The 18,857-nt window shown below is 54.7% G+C and overlaps 1 protein-coding gene across 2 annotated transcripts in view; it reads left to right on the forward strand.

The window, feature by feature from the left end:
* The window catches only part of KDM4B (lysine demethylase 4B), a 130,386-nt gene that overhangs the window by 90,522 nt on the left and 21,007 nt on the right, over positions 1 to 18,857 (forward strand). The window contains exons 10-12 of one of the 2 annotated variants that reach the window (XM_028519230.2): positions 7,547 to 7,743; positions 15,380 to 15,481; positions 15,838 to 16,034. In XM_028519230.2, coding sequence (XP_028375031.1) covers positions 7,547 to 7,743; positions 15,380 to 15,481; positions 15,838 to 16,034 — 496 coding nt within the window. The remainder of the gene's footprint in view (positions 1 to 7,546; positions 7,744 to 15,379; positions 15,482 to 15,837; positions 16,035 to 18,857) is intronic. The other variant, XM_028519232.2, reaches the window with a different exon arrangement.

The following is an 18,857-nucleotide window of genomic DNA, read 5'->3' on the forward strand; positions in this document are numbered from 1 at the left end:
ACTGAATACATTTAATAATTTTCTTTTTAGGCCTGTTACTGCACTTTCTCACTTTGTTATTTTATATGAGCAAACTCTAATGTCTAGTCAGCCTTTTAGAAAAAGGTGGCCTCTGATTAAAGCTCAGTGCTGTTTAAATTGAGGAAATGTGGCAGATAAGACCCCAGGGCTCCAAGGTAGCCCAGCCTTGTCACTTTATTCCAGGCTCATCAGTTGTTATAGGGGCTGCCTGTGCGTCCCAGGAGCCCAGGACAGACCACTCAAAGCTCCCAACGAGGAGTATGTGGCATTCTTTTGATTGCTGTCAGTCCTGCTATGACACTCCCACATTTCCTGAGGTAACTAGCCACCAGGGCCCTGGTGCCTCAGTGCTGCCAAGGGTCGAGGCCAGAGGGGAGTAGGAAGTGTGGAGCTGGGCACCCCTGCAGGAGGAAGGTTTGGAGCAGGGTTGGGCATTGGGCATGGGGGAGTGGGGTTGGGTGTTGGGCATGGGGGAGGGGAGTGGGGTTGGACATTGGGTGTGGGGGAGGGGAACAGGGTAGGAGGTAGGGCCAGGGGATTAAGGGCCTCCCACCTGCTGATTGAGACCTGCTTGTTGGGTGGCAGCCCATGCGTGGTGGTGAAGTGCTGTGCATGCCTCATGCTTAGAAATGTCAAGTAGTAAGATCCTCCGAGTTGTACTGGGCATTCACATTCATTCCTATGAAAAGGGTAAATTTGTTTTGCTTTCAAGCCTGGAGAGGTGGAGTCCAGGCGGACAGTCCTTGGTTATAGTCCTGCAGTGGAGTCCGCAGTGGATGTCAGGGTCTTATGCTGGTGGCTGGTCACTCTGGGAGGTGCCCTGCCATGTGCCCTAAGCATGGGGAGCCCAGGTGCCATGGGCCTTCTGAGCCTGCCCTCTGCCCTCCACCCTCCACAGCTGGGACAGCTCCAGCTGAGTGCTGCTGGGCCCCACGGGCCACCGGCTCTGAGCCAGACTACATTCAATTTCTGTGTTTCACACTTTGGAAAGAAGCATGACTTTCCCCGGTGCCTTGCTCTGATAACCAGTGGCAGACCTCCACCCTACCCCATTTTCTCATTTTCCTCCCGCTCAGCAGCAGGTCCTGGGAGACCCTCGCACAGGTGTAGGGCTGTTTGATGTGTCAGTCTCCAGTCACAGGGCAGCAGCCTCCTGCCCTTGGCTTGGTGCTCAATTAGGCCCAGGGCCTCTAGACTTGGTGGTTGTAATTCTTGTCAGTTGGAAGTGACAAGTGTGCATCTTGTGGAGCTTCTGGCCAGAGCTCTCAGGACCCCCAGCCTTTTGTATGAGTCTGTGACAGGCTTGAGCCCCTGGGGTCACATAGACCAGTGCTTATATGACAGGAGGCTCTGTGTGGGGGGTACCCTGTGTGGTGTGGGGAATGCCCTGGGCCCTGGGGTGGCCAGGGTTCAGCCCTGTGAAGCTCCAGCCATGCCAAACCCTGCCTGCCCCATCTGTCACCACTCTTCTCCCTTCCTGCTGCCTCCCTTCCCCCCTCTCTCTCTCCCCTCCCCACTTGTCCTGTCCCCTTTCTCCCTCTGCCTCTCTGCCCACAGACCTGGACCTGGGCACATGCACACCTGGCAGGGCCCAGCATTGTGTGGTGAAACTGCATCAATTCAGCCTTATTAGCTCAGAGCATATAATAGTTCAGACATGGAGGATGGTACTCATTTTGAGCTAAAAGTCGGAAACTGTTTTGCTCTGGATTTTTATGGCCCCAATTGCGAATCTAATTGGAGATCAGTGCCTTTCTTTTTAAACATCTAAAACCTTGAGAAATTAAAGGCCCTTAGCACTGCTGGCCCTTAGTTGGACTGCTCTGCAGGCTCAGGGAGCTTGAAACGATGCTCCGCTGTGGAGGACGGTAACCAGACTTCATCTTAGCTGTCTCCCTTAGTGACATACGAATGTTACTGCTCCTTACTGCTCATAGGTGGGGCATATGGGGATTAACTCAGTGAGAAGAGGAACCTGCACCCACACACCCACCACCACCACAAAAAAAAAAAAAAAAATAGAACAAGAAGACCCCAGCCAGAAGGCTTTTTTTCACCTTTTGCTGGCACAATACTTCTCAGTAAATTGGGTGACCGGGGCCTGACGCCTTTATTCCTGAGACGTCTTTTCAAAATGACCTCTGTCTTGTGTTCCTTTATTTATGAGTACCTGAGTTCATTAACACCCAAAAACTCTGGTCCCAGAGCCCCAAGCAGAATGAGTGAGATCTGTGGCTTGGGGTAAGAGCTGGAGCCTCAGCTAGGAGGGGGACTGTGCCTCCAGACAGCACGGGGCAGGCCCCATTGGGTCCCCGGGTCCCCTCTGAGGCAGGGTCTGGGCCCTGGTCTGGGTGAAGTGCGGCTGGCCCAGGCCCGCCGATGTCCCATTGGGCATTGGGGGTGTTCCTCACTGTGAGTGGCCAGCTCAGGTTGCAGGTGGCGGGAGGAGGAGGGCAGGTAACCTAGAGGTGGAACCTGGGCCGGGGCTCTAGGTGCTCCTGGCACATGGTGAGAGTTGCATTCCTGTGCAACTGCCATGCTTTGTGGAAAAAAAAAAAACGGGACAGTAGTAATTCCCACCAGGACACCCATCTCGGTCAGTTCAGGCTTCTGTAACTAAGTATCAGAGACCAAGCAGCTTCAACTGCAGGCATGTATTTCTCACGGGTCTGGGCCTTAGACGTCCAAGATCCCAGTGCCAGTGTCCCTGGTTTCTGGTGAGGGCTCTTCCTGGCGTGCGGACTGCCAACTTCTCGCTGTGTCCTCCTGTGTTGGGGGATGTGAGACTTGGGAGAGATTTCAGGTCCCTTCTTCCTTTTCTTAAAAGGACACCAGTCCTGTAGGATCAGGATCCCACCCTTGTGACCACATTCGACCTGAACTGTCTCCTAATACCCCCATCTCCAGATGCAGTCACATTGAGGTTCAGGGCTCCAACACAGGAATTCGGGGGACACAACTCAGCCCCTAGCACATGTCAGTCGCTGCTCACGTGGCTCACTAAAGTGGGCATGTGGGAAGCGTGTCGCCGAGGCCCTTAGACCTCAAGTTACCCTGTGCACATTGTGACTTAAATCAAGGTTGGGCACATTTTCCACAAAGGGTCAGTTAGTGAATTTGGGGGGATTGCAGGCCACACAGCCTTCGTGTGGTTGCCCAGCTCGGCTGTGGCAGCGCCAGCGCGACTGTGGCTGGGGCAGTGTGCCAAAACCTCATTTACAAAACTGGTGACAGGCCGGATTTGCCCACGTCCTTTAATTTGCCCGCTGACTTAAATCACATACCTGGTCCATAAAGAGGTTTGGAAAAATAAGTAGCACAAAATTTTCTTGATTTCACAAATGAAAGAACCATGTTTTGTGTTTAATGAATGTCCTTGGCTTTTTCTAAGGATTTTTGCTCTTAATTGGGGCTTTACTGTATTCTTGACTTTGCATTTTGTATTTTTTCAGATACCAGATCCGTCCTAAGAACATTGCTGTTATTTAGTTGGCACCGGCGGGCGGATTTATCATTATCCAATCTGTTCGCGATTGTCGAACAGCATGGTTAGAGTTTTTCTTGCCTGTGAGTGACTGTGTGTTTTTCTCAGTAATGAACAGAGAACGGCTTTGTCTGGATTTCTGACTTCCTTGGGCAAGATCCCCAGGAGGGAAGGTCGGACACGCTTGCTGAAAGGAACCATGTGCATCTTGTTCAAGGCCTATCAGGGCTGTGCCTCCTTCTCTGTCTGGTTGGCAGCTGGTGGCTGCTGGCTTCAACAGCCTGGCCTTGCTGGGGGCTGCATGGGGTGACAGTGGTCAAGCCTTCCTGTCCCTCCCTCCTCCTCTGGGGGGGCGTGCAGAGGGTGGAGCTGTACCTTCTCTCTGATGTCACTCGAAACAGCACTTGTTCCTCCTGTGTGCGGGGAGTGTCACTGAACGCATTCCACTGATTAATTAAACTGATGCAGGCCGCTAGTTCCTGGAACGGTGGCGCTGTCAAGGGCTGTTTGAGGCATGCTTCTCGGGCTGTCAGCCTCTCTTGATGTTAGGCATCTTCGGAGAGCTAGTTTCTGCTCACCAGCGTTGGGGGTGCTGAGAGGGGTGCCCACCCAGTCCTTGCCCAAATTGTGCCTCTTCACTCCACTGGCATCACTGGTGAACAGGGAGGGGCCACAGGCGCCAGGCCCAGGATCTTGGGTTGGGGGTGAATAGGTGGGGACTGAGTCCTCAGTGGGCAGGCCCACTATGTGGACTGGAGGCCCACCCTAAGGCAGGCCGGCAGGCAGGCAGGCCAGCCTGGGGAGGGGACCCTCTGATAATGCAGCTTATTTCAATGCAGACCATCTTTGGAAATAGAACATCAGTGGGACCCAGGCCATGAACACTGCATCCCCCTCCTCCCCCACGTCCCTGCCTCTTGCCTTTACTCCTTCATCTGACCTCAGATGCCTCACTCAGCACTAATGGAACCACCAGCCACTAGGCCCTGGCTGATTTGAGCAGGACTGGCTGCTTGGAGTTCTCATTACTTAGTGGCTCTCTGAGCAGGAGCCCCTGACTCTCATAGGTCTGGTAGCTGAGTGCTTTGTGCCTTCATGATGGTACAGAGGACCGTGGGGCGTGCAAGGGGGCCCCTCAGACCTCCGCCCCCATTGGTGCTCGATTTCTCCATCAGAAACTAATGACATGGCCAAACCCCCTCGGAGGTGCACTCTGTCTCTGTCACAGTGCTGATGGGGGACTGCCAAGTCCAGGAGCTAGAATGAGAGCAGCAGAAGCTGTCAGTTTTAGTCCCAGCAGATCCTTATGAAATGGCCTGTCCCAAAGGTTTGGGAGCCTGACAGGGGCTGAAGCGGGGACGATCCAGGAAAAATGATTGTGCATTTTGCTCCCAGACGCCGTTGCCTCCCTGGGCGCTGCTCTGAGGCTGCCGTGAGGACCCCACCCGCCACCAGCCTCTGACCTCCCACCCACTCCCAGCCCCTTTCCACGATGGCCTCTGCAGGGTGGAGGCTCTGTGCATGCTCCTGGGCCCGAAGTGAGATAGCTGCATGTAATGTTCCCCTATGCATGTGGCCCCCAAACAAAGGATGGCCAGGTGTGGGGATCTGTTGCAGGGTCTGCCATGTCAGCCCCTGAGAGTTCCTATTAAGAAGTTGCCTTGTTCTGACTGGTGTGGCTTAATTGGTTGGGTGTCATTCCAAAAAGCGAAAGTTCACTGGGCCGATTCCTGGTCATGGCACATGCCTGGGTTGAGGATTCAGTCCCTGGTTGGGGAGCATATGAGAGGCAACTGATCAATGATTCTCACATCGATGTTCCTTTCCTTCTCTTTCTCTTTCCCTCCCCCCTCTCTAAAAATAAATTCTTAAAAATAAATAAATAAATAAATAAATAACATTTAAACAAAAAAGAAGTTGTCTTAGCAACTTTCTTACCCAAACTGTTGGGACGAAACAGAGTGATGGGTCTGCACCCCTGAGTTCTGCTGCTCAGCCCACAGAAGTGACTGTCACTAAGTCCTAAGTCCAGGAAGCTATCACTTCCCTCGCTTGAGACCCACAGTACCCTGCCTTCTTCCTACTATTTCCTCACCAGGTGCCTGTGCTCCCCAAATCTCTGCTCCCAACCTGTGAGAAACCCCCCCCACCCAGAACCTGCAGAGGGCCTCCAGGGTGGCTCTCCCAGTGGCTTCATGGCCATCGGGGCAGTTGGCTTTCTGGCTTGCATCCACGTACCCCCTCTGCAAGTGCAGGCGGGTGCTTTCTTCAGTTACTTAAAGAAAAACAGTTGCAGAGCTGCTGATATAAATCCCTTAAGCTGCTGTTGATGGTGACTCAGGGGAGATCACAGCCCGGCCAGGATTCCGAAACACGGGCACCATCTGTGGTCTCGCCACTCTGCAGCCGAATTACACTGCCAGCCTTTCTGTGTTGTACAGCGTTTCATTAAATAAATTGAGCTTGCTAGGAATCTCTTGGCCATAAATATTCCCTCCCTCTCGGCGTGGTTGTGTCACTGCTGTTCCCAAGTCTTAAGCCCACAGATTCTGCCTGGGGGTGGGGAGGGTGGGGGGTGCTGGGTCTGCAGGAAATTTTCCAAGACATTTTTTACAGCCTCTCCCATACCCCCACCCCCAGAAGACTCGGGTTTGGGGTCATAAATACTTCACTGTCTCTAGAGAAAATTGAGGGAAGTTTGAAGGGCTTGTTAGGGCAAGGAACATAATTGTCTCATTTAATTAAGTGTTTTCCTTTCTCTTTCCTTCATTTCCATTTAGAAAGTGACAGTGAGAAGGCTATACAAGGAGGGAAAGATGTGCATTTAAAATGGAAACGAGTTGTAGACGCGGCTGGAAATGGGTTTCTCTTGAGCCCTTTTATTTGACAGGGAGGCAGATAGTGTGGCCACCAGAGTTCTCAGCTTTTGGGGGCTGCAGTGCAGGTGTGCCCAAAGGCAGCTACACTGAGGCCTCTTGCCACAGTTCTAGGACAGGCATATCCCCAGGTATGTGAGTCCCCAGAAGGAGGAAGGGCTGTGCCTACTTTAGAGGGAGGCAAGTGCAGCACCCCAGGGTCAAGGCCACCCCTGCGGTTTCCTCATCCTCTGTACCCCCTTCCCAAGCTTCTACACAGCCTGTGGAGTCCCTTTTTCCAGAAATCTGCCCCTGATTCCAGGGGTTGCTCTATCCTCTGGAACTAGGCCAGAAGCCAGCAAACCACAGTCTATGCCAAATTTGACCCCCACCTCTTTTTGTATATAAAGTTTTATTGGTGCTCAGCCATGCCCATTAGTTCATGTAGTATCTATGATGATTCCCAGCTACAGTGCACCATTGAGAGGTTGTGACAAGGGACCGTGTGGCCCACACAGCTTCAGTGATTATCGCTCGGCCCTTCATGGAGGTTGTCGGCCCTGCCCTAGACTAGAAGTCCCCTCTGTGTTGCCCTCCCTCTCACAGTAGGGTGCTTTTTCTGGTCTGATCTTGACCTTGTTAACTAGTAAGCGGGAAGCCAGGGCCACCTGGGTTCCTCCTGCTGATTGAAGGCTGATTCTGGAATTCTTGGCTGACTTCTTTGGCCCACAACTCCCCCAAGTGTCAGGTGTCCCTCAGATACCTGTGGCGTGGTGCCTCCTGCACATGCCCAGTCTTGGGGGCCACCTTGACGTTGTCCCATGGAGGGAGGAGCTCTGAGAACATGCAGTTTGTTGGAGGGGGTGGCGTTCAGAGCAGAAGGGCGACCCTGTTTGAGCATGTCCTCACCACATGTGTTTGCCCTTGCTTGAAGCTTCTGGACACAGAAGCCCTCCTGCTCAGGGCAGCGTGTACTCTGGGCTGCCTGGCACTCGTTCCTTGGCACCATGTGCCAGGTGGTGGACCAGAGGCTCCCATTTGGGGAGTACAGCTAGGGAAAGGACATTCAGCAGCCTTACCTTCCCGGTAAGGTAAGGGACTGGCAGATGCCATTTCCTGCCTCATGATAGAAGCTTTGGTGTGGGGCTTGCCCTCGGGCTCAGAGTATCTCTCCTGCCTTCCTCAGTGCACATGCCGGAAGGACATGGTCAAGATCTCCATGGACGTGTTCGTGCGCATCCTGCAGCCAGAGCGTTACGAGCTGTGGAAGCAAGGCAAGGACCTCACGGTGCTCGACCACACCAGGCCCACGGCCCTGAGCAGCCCTGAGCTCAACACCTGGAGCACCTCCCGGGCCTCACTCAAAGCCAAGCTCCTCCGAAGGTGAGTTGCCAAGGAGCTGCCCTGCGCCTGGCCCCACTGGTGATCATAAGTGAACCCCACCCCTGCCACTCCCTGCTGGCAGATGGCTGTAGGCTGTCCCCTTCTTCTCTCCCTCTTTTCCTTTCTCTTCCTCCTCCTCTTCCATGTCTTGCTGCTTCTGAGTCAGAGTGTGTTTGTCAGGCCCTGAATTTCTTACATGCGTAGTTGGTGGGCCTTGCAGCAGGCGGGGTGCCTATGTTGTTAGACTCAGTTTCCCTCTTGCTCCTTGTCCACCAGCTCCTGGGAGGCTGGCCCTTTGGCCCTCCAGCCATCTGGTCTCCTCTCTGGGATGCCATATACGATCCCTCTTCCTCTCCTGCCATGACCCTAGGTCAAAGAGCCCTATGTCTTCATGTCGGGACTGCCAGGCCCCTCCTTGGCTCCGAGCGGTGGCAGGTACCGTGCTTGAGCCATGGGGCACAGGGGGGCCAGTGCTTGGTCTGTGTGGGCCGCTGGCTTCTGCCATTTTGTCTTTTGGTTGCTCATTTAGGAGTTTCCAATAACGTGCTGCTCAGATTCAGTCATGGCGGTCCTGAGAAACCTGATCCCCTAGGATTATCCTTTGCCAACCCCATTCTATTTCAGGGACCCCCTCCTTCCTTGCTCCTGCCTCGTAAGACAGTGTGGTGGTGGCTGTCCAACCTTGTGCCTGGTATCCAGCGGGGAAGGAGAGGGTGAGGTGGGCGCACCCTCTTGGCATCAATGCCCTGGCCACAGGGACATGGGTGGCAGGTCTGGGAGGAAGAGGAAACTGACATTCCGTAAACAATGCACAGTGGTATGCCCCAATAAAACTTTGTGGACACTGAAATTGACATTTTATATCATTTTCACATGTCACAAAGTATTATTCTTTTTATTTTTGAACTATTTAAAAACAGAAACAACTTTCTTAGCTGGTGGGCCACACCAAAATGGACAGCAGTGGATCTGGGCCTCAGGTGGGCTTCTTTTGTCCCCTCTGATGATGGACCGCTGGCCCCAGGGTCTGGCCATTGCGGGGGCGGCGGGGGGGGGGGCGGGCCCGGCCAATTTCTTCCTTTGGCTGTGTCCAATTGGTTGCACTCCTACACTCTGCAGAAACACCCTTGGAACCCTTTCTGGGAAAAATCATTCTGGCTAAGTGGTCATGCCTGGTCCAGAACCTTCTTCCCTGATTGGGCTGTTCTAGTTTTCAATATGTTTGTCTGTGAATCCAGAGTCTTGGGCAGTCCTAGCTTCACACACACTTTCCTCATCCTTTGGCCTCTCTCACTGAGAATGTGCCATCAGCCCAGGTTACTTTCACATCTGTTCCTGACAGCCCACCGAAGGTGAGTCTCTCTTTTCTGATTTCTTTTGTTGTCTGTCCTTTTGATTCCCACTCTCCTGTGTGTTCTCACGAATAGCAACTTCTTGTTGCTTTTCCTGAACCCTCTGTGCAGGGCGAGCTTGCTGAACAGAGCCGAATGCAGCATTTGCATACTGGCTAATTGATTGTGGCTCAGTCTAATTGTCAACAGAGCAGATTGCCAATAAATAGGTACACAGTCCAGAAATGGATGGGATTAGAGGGCCAGGGGCCCCTTCTGTGTGCAGAAGAAGTTTCCTCGCAGGCCCCCTTCCCGCCTGCTGCCCCCTGCTGCTCCCCGAGCCCAGGGGTCCTCAGTGGGCTCCTGGCCTGCTTGTCACGCTCTGTTCCTTTCTGGGGCGCTCCTCTCTCACCTCAGCCTCTTTTGCCTCCCACCTGGGGAGCTGTAATATTCCGACAGTGGGACTGAAGAACAAATTAAGCCATGTTCCCAAGGATATAATTTTCTTTGAAGCCTCCAGTATGTAAAATAAGATGGTCCCCTTTCCTTTCTAAGCCTTTCTGAAAGGGCTGGTTGGGGTACTGACTGGGCCCCTGCACCTGAGTCAGTGACTCAGATTTGCTTGTGCCTCTCCCTCCTGGCTCGTGCCCGCAGTACATGGCCTTCCTGCCCCTGCCCAGCTGTGCCTGGCCGCTACTGACAGGGATGCCCCTCTGAGCCTCAGAGAGTTTGTTTGAGGGAAGGGTAGCTTGGGCTAGATAGGGGTGAGGGTGAATGTGGATTCTAGACCAGGGTCTCTCCCCACCCATGACTGTCCCCTGCCCCCCTGCACTGTGGACACGCAGGCTGGTCATTCTCCACGGGGGCTCGTCTGGGCACTGTGGGGTGCTGAGCAGCATCCATGCCCTCTCCTAGTCAATGCCAGGAGCTCCCCCTGCCCTAATGACCACAGATGTTCCTGGCATTACCTAGTGTCCCTGGATGGGAACCCTGCCCTAGACAGAGGGTGTGGCATTGTGGTGGGCTCTATGCCCATCTGCTGCCCCCACCCCCACCCCTTTGCCTGTCCCCCTTCAGTCTCACCTTGTCCTTTGGTCCTGCAGCTTATCCCTGGTCCTGCTCAGACCATCTCAGCCAGGTCCCACCCCATCCCCACACTGAGGGTCCAGCCTTCCTAACAGCTCCCACACTGTGCCCCACATGTCATCTGGAGCAGAGGCCAGGTGTTGGCCCCTCTGGGAAGAATGGTCTTGTTGATTCTCGTCGCCCTTCCGTGGATTTATCTTCCATGCTTAAATCTTGTCGGATAACTGATCTCCTCCATGACAAATAGGGCCAAAGGTGCTCCTTGTTGTGTGGCCTCTTCAGCCCTCACCAGCAGGCAGGATCCCTGCCTTGTTGGCACAGTCTAGGGGCTCGCCCAGGCCAGGTCTCTGCCAGGCTGTCCCCCTCCCCTTCCTTTCTACAGCCCTTCTCTATTTGCAGACTGTTTTTCCTCTTGCCTCCTTGTTACTTCTGATGAGAACATCCTGAACACAGTCCACTGAGCACATGTGGCAGCCTGTGTGCATTCAGCCTGCTGCACATACACTTGCAGACCATGTGAGCAGATACCACCATGCTAGTTCGGAGAGGAGGACAGAGGAGACACACTCCCTTGCCTACTGGTCCCTGTCCCACCCCAGCCCCGTCTGGCTCCACTGGCTGTGACCCATGGGGGAGGCCATCAGCTGAGTGTGGCCAAGAACCCCCCGGCCCTGCACGCCCACCTGCACCACCTCTCACCACCATCCTCCAATCACCACAGAAACGAGGAGGCTGGAGCAGCTCCAGCTCCCCCTTCGATGCCTCCTGACCTGGCACTGGACACCACTGTGCCTCCTCCCTCCTCTCACCAGGGCCACCCTGGCCCTGCCGTGCTCCTGAGATCTTCCCCATGGAAACAGCTTCTGACCACTCAGGGATGGGCCCTGTGACCCCTGGGGCTTGCCAGGCCCTGAAGGAGCTTGTTTCCCCAGAGACTTACTGAATGTTTCCCAAACTGTTCTTCCCCAGAACACCCTCTGCAATTTTTCCAAGGCAGAAGCCTCCAAACGCCACATGCCTACTTGTCGGTAGGAGCAGGAAGTACTGGGAGGAAGGGGAGCACATGTCCTGGGACTGGGTGAATGAGAAAAGGTCCCTGGGGTACACAGCTCACAGCCCCCTGCACCCTGACCTAGGGGCTGTGTGGGCACAGCAGCCTTGGATTCCCCCCATGGAGTCGGAAGTCCTGGGTAAAAGCGGTCCTGTGAGAGTTGACAGCCCACCTTAGGGTATAGGGGGACTGTGTGCTCTGGGCCCCTTGGTAACCAGGCCCAGAGCCAGTCTGACCCCACTGCAAGCGCAGGGGCCCACTCTGCCCCTCCTGCCTTCAGGGCCCAAGGATAGCTGCTTCTGTCCTGGAAATATTAGTACAGGTGTTTGGACTCAGTTCCAATTTTTGGTTTGTATAAACTTAACTGAGTGATGCCCAATTAAGCCTAACAAATGCATTTATCTCCCTCCTCCCCTGAAATGCCACTAAAATGACTACAAATGAGTGACAAAGAATGGGAAAGGGGACCATGACAGCTGAGTGGCAGCAAGAGACGTGGAAAAGAAGGAAAGGACAGACAAGTGATACCTGACTTGGCAGGACAGAGAAAACTCAGCCCAGGGTTGGCAGACAGGGTGTGGCTAGTTTTTGCTGAGTGATTTTGGAAAAGCACAGGGTTCTGAGATGTGGGCACCTCCCAGGACAGGGGGGCTGAAGGCAGCTGTGTAAGGAGTTGCTGGGCTCAGGGCACCCCCCATCCCACCCCACCTCTCAGCAGAGAACAGTGGCCCTGCTGCCTTGTGAGTTCAAACCTAGCCAGTTCCGGGTGGCCGGGAGGGGCCTTCTTGAGGGTGAGGTTGTAGAAGCCTGGCTGCCAGCCCCCTGTGTCCCCACGCCCAAGTCCAGTGACTCTTAGGGTCCTCTCTGGGTCACAGAGTGGCTCAGCAGGGCAAAGCTATAGATTCTGATATTGGGGGTCCCCCGTGAAGTGACAAGGCTCCTGTCCTCTGCATCCCCTTCAGCAAGCCCTGCTCACACACACACACACAGCCACCGACTTTCTGAATCCCCTCCACAACTCAGCCAGGGCTCCTAAACCTCCGAGAGACCTCTCAGCGAGTGTCTCAGACAGAAAGGAAAGCACTCCCCAGAGAGAGGTGAGGCAGTGAGCAGAGGAAGACTCATACACTCTCCCCAGAAGGGGGTGGCTGTGCGTTAATGATAGAAGCATCTATTGGTATAAAGGGAAACATTTAGGAAAGAGATGGCTTTTCAACATTTAAAATGAGAGCAAAGGAAACTAAGAGATGGGTTGGGAGATATTTTGGAAACCTCCTAGAGGGCAGGATGCAAGGTCAACCTGGAAAACAGGTCAGAGGCTCAATTGAGACACTCAAGCCTCTACTGGGAGTTTCAGGAAAAGCATAAAGAACATTTCCGGGGAACCCCATTGTCGGATTAAAGCTTTGCACAGGGGAGGAAAATTATGCGCACCTTGGTCCATGACCACCCTTGGATTAAACAGGTGGTCTCTAGAGCTTCTGGAATGAATAAATAAATATGTCAGCGTAAATAAGAAGGTATCCCAATGGCATTGGACTTAGTGGTCATAATGCTGCAAAAATTGGAAGAGAAATAATTTTTAGCCCGAAAGTATGTACCTAAGTCAGATTATCAACTGAATGTGCAAGAGGAATAAGGATATTTTCAGACAAGCAGAATCCCAGGTCTCCCCTCCTTCCTGAAGAAGCTACTGGAGGGTGTGCTCTCGCTAATAAACAAGGGCATCAGCCAGGAAAGACACAGGATCAGGGAAACCAAATGCAACCAAGGAGACTGCAAAGCGCGCTCCAGATAAGGATGCCACCAAGGAGTGTGGGATGCCTTGCGTAGACCACATCAGAGCTTGGAGATAACCAGGAAAGCTAAGTGCCTAAGAGAGGGTTAGTTACTAACTCCAGGAAGAGTGAAGAATGCAATGCAAGCACCGTGGATGAAAAATATTTACAGTGTCAGAAAAATGTAAACATGGAATTTCACTGCAGCTGAAGATGGTGGCAGATTTGGGCAGAGAAGCTGGTGGGTGTGGGAGCAGGAAGCGTGGCCACACTCTAAGTGCCTGCAGCTTGGTAACTCTCAAAGGAAGCCAGACCAAAAAAAACCCAAGCAAACAAAAAAGGAAGCAGTGTTGGGGACACATATGGAAGTAACCAAGAGAAGAAACAGCTAGAAGAGAGGAAGGTGTGGTGCGTGGGGAGCAGCCAGGGGATGTGATTCTGGCCAGAAAAAGGTTAGGATGTGCCTGGTGGATACCTCTCCCTTTTACCTGTGGCCACAGATTCTTCTTGCATTGGCCTCCCAATTTATGTACTCACAGAATGGGTCTGTCTTTGCATGTGGGCCTTCAACTTGCTTTCACCCTGTGGGAGAACATGGCCCTCTGCCTAAGTCTGTCCACCTAGTTCTACCCATTTGGGGGTCTCTGCACTGGGGAGACCAAATGGTACTGGGGGTGTGGCACTGGGGTTGGGGTCCCTCAGAGCTCTGAGCCCAGTGAAGTATACAGGGACAGGAAGGCCTGGGCTCTCTGGGACAGATAGGGCCCCAGTAAAGACACCCAGGTCAGCCCTGGGAGCAGGTAGACAGGCCAGAAGTGGTTTCCAGGGCTGGTCCTGGGGTCAGATGAGGGGAGGGTGAGAGAGCGTACCAACGGATTGGGCAGCCACAGGAGACCGAGGCCAGGTGAGTCGGCAGTAAGAGGACATCCCTATACTGGGCGTTGCCTGGGGTCAGCGTGGCGATTTGCTCTGGGCGCCCAGCCCTACAGCCCTGCGGCCCACAGTGATCCCAGACTTGGAGAGAAACCCCTCCTCAGGTGACAGCTGGTGACAAAAGCCAGCTGCATCTCACAGGGCCTGGGGCTTTCTGCCTGTCTCTATGGGAGCCATCTCCCAAACTTACCATGTGGATTCACTGGTGGCTCTGCTGTGGTGGAGAGCATCTCTGGCTCCCGTGTCTCCTCCTACCTCCCCCCACCCCCCACCGCCTCCTTCGCAGTGACCCTTGCACGCCATGCTGTGTGTGATGCCATGCCTCTGCCCATGTTGCTCGATCCTTCCACTGCCCCCCCGCCGCCGAATGCACCCTGCTTTTCGCCTTTGGTCATGGGGTGGTTCATGCCGCAAACATCAAGCAGGTTTTGTCACATGCCCACTGGGCTCAGGAGGTGAAGCAGCAGGGCCAGGGCCCTCAAGTTAGGCAGCTGAGCCACGAGCACAGCCAGCAGAGATTAGTGTTAGGGGACAGTGAGCAAGGGGTGCCCCAGAAGCCAGCATGGAGAGCAGGGCCAGGCTGGGGAGGCAGCAAGGAAGTTCTCAGGCCCTGCTGCTGCAGGCCCCTCAGAGCCTCCCTGGGCCCCCACCTTGCCCTACTCAGACAGCCCTGCTTCTCGGTAAATGTTGGTCCTTGAAGGTGTGGCTGCCACAGGGACACCCACAGGGTCTCCAGGTCCCAGTCTGACCCCCCTGGGCCACATGGAGAACTCATAGATGGAGGGAAGCCACAGCCAGCATCTTTCTGGGAAACACCAACATTCTCAGGCTGCTGACTGGGAAAGACAAAGGGTAGTTAGTGGGGCTGGTTATGAGGCCCGGAGCCCGCAGCCATGTGGGAGGGCGCCCCCCCCCATTCCCTGGAGGGCGTGAGTGCCCTGCCTGAGGTCCCGGGGCACCACACACCTGCTGCCAGTCTAAAAGCTGCTCTATCTCCTTCCTGGAAGGCTCTGCCCGGGACTCTGCTTCCCAGAGCCTCTGCAGGAGTGCCTTGGCCACTGATCTGCAGGCCCAACCCTTCTTGCTTCCTTTCCTTCCTCTTTAACCCCAGTTCTCCCTTGTTTTCATTAAGAAGCCATTAGCTAAGTCTCAGCTTGACTTCTCACTGGAGAATGAGGTTTGTCCCCACCATCTGAAGGAGTGTCACACCCTGAGCCTAGGCTAGACGTGGAGTTGTGACACCCGCCTGGCATGGGCTGCACTCTGGAGGCCAGTGACAGGGTGACGAGGGGCATGGGAGCAGGCAGTTCCCTGGCGGGGAGCTCCTGAGTGTGGAGAGGCACACAGAGTGGGGGGAGCCCGATGGAAGCAGGTGCCCAAGTGGAGGGCCTTAGATGAGGCGTCTTGGGGAGTTTACACCAGTCCTAGAGAAAAACTCCCTGACATTTACATTCTAGACAAATTAGTCTGAAAGAAAGCAGACACTGGAAAAAGACTGAGGAGGAGAGGAAACCAAATCTAGAGAGGAAGAAAGAGCAGAGCAAAAAGCCGGGGCTGTCGTAAGTGCACCTTTTGTTTCATTTGTCGTCTGGGCGTTTTCCACCAGCTGCCGTTCCATTGTGTTCACACTCCCTGCCCTCCCACCCTTCACCTGGGGGCTCCTGGAGCCCCGGTTTGTCCAGCCATCCCATCTCTCGCCGTCATCAGCACCCGCTTGACACGACCCCCACCATCCCTGTTGCCCTCCCTGCCCAGGCCTCTCTCCCTCCACCTCCCCTGCCCCACAGAGCCACGTCCTGCGGGCCCTCTGTCCCCCAATTCTGGTTGTGGGGGTTCCGTTCGGATGAGCACAGACCCAGGGCTTCCCCCCTCTGCTGTTTCGTTCGCCTCCTGTCTGATGACTCTCCCTCTCCAGGTCTCACCGGAAACGTAGTCAGCCCAAGAAGCCCAAGCCGGAAGATCCCAAGTTGCCAGGGGAGGGGGTGGCCGGGGCGGCCCTCCCAGAGGAGACCGGTGGTAGCGTGAAGGAGGAGGGTGCACAGGAGGTGGACCCCGAGGACGAGGAGGAGGATCCCCAGCTGCTGCACGGCCGAGAGACAGAGGGCACCGAAGGTTAGTTGTAGCCCACGCCCACTCCTTCCTGACCCCCAGCTGGCGTAAAGAGCCAGTGTTCACCGTGGCCAGAGTCTCTGCTCCTTAAGAATCCAATTCATGAGCTCTCCTGGCTGGGTGAGGCGTTTCATAGAAAGGTACATTCTAGAGGGTGCCGTGACAAGTCCCTCTTCTCACAGAAACTGAAGGCCGTCTCAGTCTGTTTGGGCTGTTACCACAGAACAGCACAGGCTGGGCAGCTTAAAAACAACAGACATTTGTTTCTTGTGTTTCTGGAGACAGGGTCAGGGTGGGGGGGCGTGAGGTCGGGGTGCCAGCATGGCCGGGCTCTGTGAGGGCCCTCCTCCAGGTTGCACATGGCTGCCTCCTTGCTGTGGCCACATGTGGAGGAGCCAGCTAGCTCTGTGGCTTCTGTTATCAGGGCATTGATCCAGTTAATGAGGGCCCCACCCCGATGACCTGATTACCGCCCACAGGCCCCACCTCCTGAGGCCTTCACATTGGGGGATAGGTTTCAGTATATGCATCTGGGGGACACAGACATTCAGCCACGGCCGAGGTGTGACCTGCCTCGTCATGCAGGAGGACGGCCCGCTGTTTGTGGCCAGACGTTGGCGAGCCTGCACCGGGGTCATGGTGGGGTGTCCCAGGAACACGCCCTTCACATAGCGCAGGGCGCTTTCAGCCATGGGGTGTTAATATGTGAGTGCTTTAAAGGTTCTCACTCCCGTGTTTTACAGTGTTTCCGATGGCTGGTTTCAGTTTTCTAATTTGCAGCTTCAGCTGCTCCCACGTTTGCACATAGCCGGTGCTCCCCAGGATAGCCTCGGGGTCTTCTCTCTGGCCCTTTCCGGGCGCTGGGCAACAGTGGGGACAGGGGTGGCAGGTCACCTAGCTGTGGTACCTTGTCATAGGCCAGAGCTCAACGGGGGTTCTGCTCGGACCCTCAGTTTCCCTCTTCATGGCCATAACTTGGAACATGTGAGCCAGCATGGCCCTGCCTGTGTCAGTGTTGCACATTCATCAGGATGCAGCATCGAGGGGTCTGTCCATGGGTCACAGCCCGAGGCAGGCACATGCACCCCAATGTACCCACAGGCTGATACTGAGGTTCCCAATTAGGGAGTGACTGTCCCCTGGCTGGCAGGGTGAGTGTGCCTGAGGGAGGTCCTCAGGCACTCACAAGCGGGGAGACAGGAGAGTTTCTGGGTGAATTGTGTGCTGGCACATTCCCAGATGGCCCAGCACACGCCTGCCTAGTGGGGCGCCATGCCACTGTCTGCTCGGTGCACCCAGGAGGCCCAGAAGGCAAGATAGAGAAGTCACCTGGTTGGAGAGGAGGCATGTGCCAGCAATATCGGGGCATATATTGTGTGACCCCCTACATAGGAAAGAGTCCAGGGACTGAGCCCTCGAGTGATTCATCCAGTGGAGGTGCCGTGTGAGCCCCGTGCACAGAAGCCAGGGCTCACCCCTATAGGCCAGCTGTCGGCAGGTGGCGTCACTGTCAGGGTGCTGCTTACGGTAAAAGCCTCCGGAGAGTAAGCACCTTGGAACAAAGCTGACAAAAAGTTAAAGACCTTTATGGAGAAAATTAGAGATGTTTTTGAAAAGCAGGAAGAATTGCTAAATAAGTGGAGCCGTGTGGCATTGGGAGAACACCCCACGTGAAGGTGCAGTTCCCCCATATTAGCTGGGGCTCTCCAGCTCCTTTCCGGGTCCCACAGGGTGCGGGGGTGTTGGTCTAAATGTTGATGGACAGAGAGAGCTGGAAGAAGTGCGGTGGGCAGGGCAAGTCTGGAGCCCCACCGCACAGGACAAGCCCCCTGTCCAGTTCACAGGACAAGAGTGAGGACACTCTCCTTGGCAGGTGGGAGAAGTAAAGGCCACCGTTCTGTGCTCCCAGGGCATGTACTTTCAATGTCCCATTCACGTACAGTCAAGACTCCTCAAGCCAGGTGGCAGGTTGTGGAGGGTGTGTTTGAGTCTCCTTGGGCTGCCTCATAAAGCGCCCCAGAGGGAGGGTATGGGGGCTCTGAAGCCGTCTCGCCTCGCTGGTCTGGAGGCTGAAAGCACGATCAAGCTGAGACCTCTGTCCTTGGCTTGCAGGTGCCCTCTGTGCATTCTTGTGGGCATTTTCCCTACGCCAGCTTTTCTACCCAAATGTCTCTCTTTGATCAGGACACCAGTCCCATTGGATTAGGGGCTGCCCTGATGACCTTACTTGAATCTGTGACATCTGCAGTGATTCTAAATAAGGCCACATTCTGAGGCACTAGGGATAGGGCTTTGGCATAGGAATTTGGGGTGTGGGGGCACAATTCAGCCCATAACTGAGAGTAAACACTCTAAAACCAGAGAGAGGAGCAGCAGGTTACTCCCCGGACTCCCAGAGTTGGAGGCGGAGCTGAGCAGGCACATGGGTGCTCATGCACTATGGTCTTTCAGGCCCTTCTCTGACATTGTGTGTGCTCCAGGGAATAAAAAGTATGACCAAATGCACATGTTCTGTAAGGCAGTTGGGTGGTCGAGCTTGGGTTGTCATGGTTAACGATGAGCTCTCCAAGATGGGGCCCTGGACCGAGGGCCTCACAGGGGCGCTCGCTGCCTGAGCAGGATGTTCCTTGTCACTTGAGAGTAAACCATGTAGACATTCGGAAGGGACGTGGAGGACACATGCGCTCCTCACCAGTTGTCTGGCGTCTGTACTCACTACCCATTCCCCTTCAACAGCCTCATCTGGGATAGGGCTTTTCCCAGAGGGCTTCAGGGTCTGCATTCCAGTGACAGTCACAGTGTCATGTACGGTGTCATGTGGTGGGG

The sequence above is a fragment of the Phyllostomus discolor genome, chromosome 8 (genome assembly GCF_004126475.2).
Source record: "Phyllostomus discolor isolate MPI-MPIP mPhyDis1 chromosome 8, mPhyDis1.pri.v3, whole genome shotgun sequence".
NCBI classification, from domain to species: Eukaryota; Metazoa; Chordata; class Mammalia; order Chiroptera; family Phyllostomidae; genus Phyllostomus; species Phyllostomus discolor.